Source organism: Palaemon carinicauda, chromosome 5 (genome assembly GCF_036898095.1).
Source record: "Palaemon carinicauda isolate YSFRI2023 chromosome 5, ASM3689809v2, whole genome shotgun sequence".
In the NCBI taxonomy this organism is placed as follows: Eukaryota; Metazoa; Arthropoda; class Malacostraca; order Decapoda; family Palaemonidae; genus Palaemon; species Palaemon carinicauda.
The window spans coordinates 158,068,230-158,073,229 of record NC_090729.1 but is presented as its reverse complement, the minus strand read 5'-3'; the positions used below and the strand labels follow the sequence as shown (position 1 = coordinate 158,073,229).

At 29.9% G+C, this 5,000-nt stretch overlaps 1 protein-coding gene across 1 annotated transcript in view; it reads left to right on the top strand.

The window, feature by feature from the left end:
* Positions 1-5,000, top strand: part of AGO3 (Argonaute 3) — a 431,904-nt gene that overhangs the window by 132,920 nt on the left and 293,984 nt on the right. The window contains exon 5 of the mRNA XM_068374249.1: positions 783-933. Coding sequence (XP_068230350.1) covers positions 783-933 — 151 coding nt within the window. The remainder of the gene's footprint in view (positions 1-782; positions 934-5,000) is intronic.

Below are 5,000 nucleotides of genomic sequence, written 5' to 3'. Positions count from 1 at the left end.
CAGTATCACTGTATTATTATCAGCTAAGCTACAATCCTAGTTGGAAAACCGGGATGCTATAAGCCCAAGGGGTCCAACAGGAAAAAATAACCCAGTAAAGAAATGAAATAAGAAAATAAACTACAAGAGAAGTATGAGCAATTCAAATAAAGTACTCTAAGAACAATAACATTAAAATAGATCTTCCATATACAGTAAAAACTATAAAAGCCTAAAAAAAGCAAGAGGAAGCGAAGTAACATAGAATAGTGTGTCTGAGTGTACCCTCAAACAAGAGAACTCTACCCCAAGATCATGGTACAGAGGCTATGCCACTACCCAAGGCTATAAAACAGTGGTTTGATTTTGGAGTGTCCCCATAGATTTGCTTACCACAGCTAAAGAGTGACTCCTACCCTTACCAAGAGGAAAGTCGCCACTAAATGATTACAGTGCAGTAGTTAACCCCTTGAGCAAAGAAGAATTGTTTGTCAATCTAGTGTAGTCAGGTGTATGAGGAAAGAGTAGAATCTGGAAAGAATAGGAGAGGACTATTTGGTGTATGTGTAGGCAAAGGAAAAGGAACTGTAACTAGAGAGAGGTATCCAGTGTAGTATGGTACTGTCTGGCCAGACATAGGAGCCAATATATCAAGTCATTGAATAACTATTATACATGAATGTCAAGATGCATATGTAAAGAAAATTATATGGAGAATGTCCTCTTTAGTGTTTTAATATGATTGATCATATTTTGTATTGTTAACTGTAAAAAAAAAAATTTCTTATACATTATCATCTCAGATTTTCAGGGTCTGCAAACTGGATACGGCTTTCATTAGAGCCAAACAAGGCTGTATTTGAATATGAAGTTAAATTCCAGCCACCAATTGATGAGCGGGGTCAGCGATTCAAAATTCTCAATTCACAAAAAGATAAATTGGTTCAGTCAAGAGTTTTGATGGAACAAAGTTGTGGTACCAATCAAATTACCAATGAGGTTTGTAGAACTTATTTCTTTATGAATTGCCATGTTTTTTTTATATTTTATTGTACTATTTTCTGTAAAGCTCATGTTTACCTTGTTGAATGTATCTTTACTCTATATTAAGGGAAGTGTTTTATGCTTCAATTTCTTATTTTTAAATTATTTTTAAAGTATCTGGTATGTCTATCTTTTTGAGTGCTAATCATAGGTAATCAGACCTGATTAATTGAGGAACAGTTTTAGACTTTAGTTATTAGTAATTTTAACGATAGTTTGTATTACTTATTAGTTTTATTTGGTTATTCACTGTGCACTTATTACCTATTCAGATGTTAGTGTCAGTCAGCCTCCAGCACCCACTGGGGTAAGAAGTGTTCTCTCCTTATCTAAAACTCAAGTATAGTTGCCTTTGTGGTTCTTTAAAATTCTATCCTTAATGTTAGGGTCATCGGAATCATTCTGGCTTTTCTTTCAAGGCCAACATAGCTTGGTTTGTGTCTCACCCTTCTGTGTGACAAAACTTCAAGAAAAGTGAATGCTTTGATGCAAAATGAAGATTGAAATACTAGAACTTAGGTTATGATAATATTCAGATAGACGTCAAGGTACGAATTCACATTTAAGGCCACTTTTTCACTATGATGATGTCACAAGTCTGTTGAAAATAGTATTCTAATCGGACAAAGATTTTATTAGAAATATTCTATTATCTTGTATAAAATTAAACTAATTTATCTTTGGTTATTATTTTTTTATTGATAATGTAATTGATTTTAAATGAAAAATATATTAAGAAAAAGTTTTAATATCTGTCAAGTTCATATCAAATGTCTTGTGATGTCACATTTTTTGTGGAAAATGACTGGGCATATCTAGGGATATTTTTTAAAGAGGATGGATTAATGTTAGTAATTCCATAATCGAAATATCGAGTAACATCACAAACCATTTCAGGATTCTGTATCAGTTGTTATGAGTATTAATTAGCATAAATTTAACCCTATGACTAGAACAGGATCTCATATTTTATGCTAGTTTTTATTTCTTAAATTTCATCTCTGATAGTAGGATAGATCTATATTTATCCAATAAAAGTTCACTTATAGGATAGGTATTTTCTTAGAAGTAATATATATTTTTTTATATTATAAAGATATATTTTTTCTTGATGAGCTAGTATTTTCTTTTTATTTCTTGCAAAAAGACAGATAATGGTTTTACATATTTTGCAAGTTATTTTTTGTCGGTCATATCATGTCTGGTGACATTTCTGGCAGAAGACGATCTTGCAAATTGAGTGATTTCGTATCGATTCATTATACGGTTGTCCTTCTTTTATCATGGGTTCTTTGCGGTTTCTTTTTTTCGCGGCCAAGAACAATGCAATACCTATTAAATAAGAATACTCATAAAAATTGCGATAAAGTTCAAGCAATGATTTCAAATAGCCCGCGCTCCTTTACACTAGCTCTCTGTCCAGTGTATATCCATTTACTGTGGTAAAAAATTACAGCTATATTTGAAATAAATCCGGTTTTGATTGAACAGTTTTTCACTTAAATTCATGGCATAGCAGACGGTCGTCTGCTATGCCATGAATTTATTTTCTTCTAATTATTCAAAATACTGTACACAATTTCCATTTATGTTTTAGACATATGTAATACCTTCATCATATCAAGATTTCAAATCATTTGATCAAAAACTCTTTGATATAATAGCAAAAATAATTAGAAAAAAAAAATTTTAGGTACATTTTTCTCCACTAGTATGACACTAATTATTGTATTGAAAATCATACCATCAAATTTTTTTTTTCTCTTTCTTTTGGATGATTCTGTGCGACAGATTTTTTTTCCTTTTCCTTTTTTTTAATTATTTTTTTCTTAGTTATCTTCGTATAGACCTAAAATACTCGTGAAAAAAAAGAGAAAAAGGAAAATCAACATTCTGGTACACAAAATTGTGAGATTCTTATTCTTCTTTTCAATATCTTTCTAAAATCAAACTATAAATAAGTGAGAAAAGTGTACATAAGTATGAATAAATATGTTTTCGAGTTACGAGCTCCCAAAGATTAGCAATAGTTTTCTGCTTTTCTTAAAAAAGTTTAGATAACATCATTGTGATGACCTTACTTTGTACTTTTATTGTTTATTCTTACATAAACGCTCCCTAAATGAAGTATTTAAACCCTAAGATTACTAATACACTTGGCATAAGGGTGTCATTAGTTGCCAGTGTCCTCTCATTGTTGCCAGAGTTTTAGTTAGAATGTTCCAGTTTTGTACACTTATTCGTGTTTCCCTCTCTTCTTGGTTCTTTTTTGTTGCTATGTGCTTACATTTTGTTCTTTCTATCACCTGAGGTAACATTGGCCTTGCAATAAAGTTCACAAGGACATTGTAAAAACACAATGTACATACAAACTGCAAGTAAACAAACACATGTATTATAACTTCTATACATCTTTGGAAACTCAGGCTGCTGTTCTCATAGCTGGTAGTTTTCGTTCGCCTACTCTTTACCAATGCCTTCCATCTCTGCCAGACTTACGAGATTTCGAAACATAAGTGGAAAACTCACAATATATATGCAAAAATAAACACACACAGTCGATAATGTCAAACTCGGTCATGCAGACGAAGCTGTAAGATGACGTCATCATTTGAAGACCGCTATATCTTCATTATTTGTAAAAATAATTGGCTGAAACTTCTGCAGAGCATGTACGATATGTTTCTGCATACATAGAAAAAATAAAATGATTTTCGATATCTGAAAGTTATGTCAAAACACTATGGCAGACAGTCCCCTTAACTGTATCCAATAACAATGCATGTAATATTCATATTTTAGTATCAAATTTTTATGATTAAAAACGTAGCGAATTATAATCTCTTGCATTGTTTACATCCAAATCAGCTGATAAACCCTGCGTAGTCCTTTGTCAACCTCAATTTTTGGATCTAATAATTCCGTAATTATTAAAGCATGCCACCTAAGGGTATTTCATATTTACTAATAGGAACAATTATCACTTGATCTATCATTTTCTATTACCATACTAATTTCAATAGTTTTATTTGAAATGCTTCCCTCATATTTTATTTACTTGCATTGTGAGTTGAATCGCATAAAGTTAACCGAAGTTTCATTCATATTGCCGCTGCACGATATTTTATAATTTTCAGCACTGTGGTCCTTGATTATGAAGCCAAGTTAATTAATTACAGCTCTGTCAGTGAGTATTCAATAGAGACTTTGCAAAGAAACAAAGATTTCTTTCATCAGACAGACATATATATAAATATATATATATATATATATATATATATATATATATATATATATATATATATATATATATATATATATATTTATATATATATATATGTATATTATAAACATAAGCATATATATCTATTTATATTTATTATATATATAAATATCTATCTATCTATATATATATATATATATATATATTATATATATATATATATATATATATTTATATATATATATATATGTATATTATAAACATGAGCATATATATCTATTTATATTTATTATATATATAAATATCTATATATATATATATATATAATATATATATATATATATATATATATATATATATATGTATATATACAGTAGGGTCCCGAATTAAGCGTGTTCGAATTACACGATTCCCCTTTTCCGCGATCGCTATTTTTCAAAAATAAATTTTCTGTATCTACGAGGCTGTTCAAAGTTCGCGAGTCAAGCACTACAAAATGTATCAAATCTATTGTCTTTTTAAGTATATTGGTAGCCCTAAATACGGTGATTTATAATAAATGTTACAAAACAATATCAACATTACATTTCATTAACATAATTTCATAATGAATAGCCTATTTAAGGATAAAATTCCACATCAACAATTAAATCAACTGTTAACTGTGCGAGTCCAGCTGACAAAATGTAAACAGAAATGTGGTTACGTTCTCGGCAATCTTTATCTTTCTCCAACCTTACGATAATTGTAATGG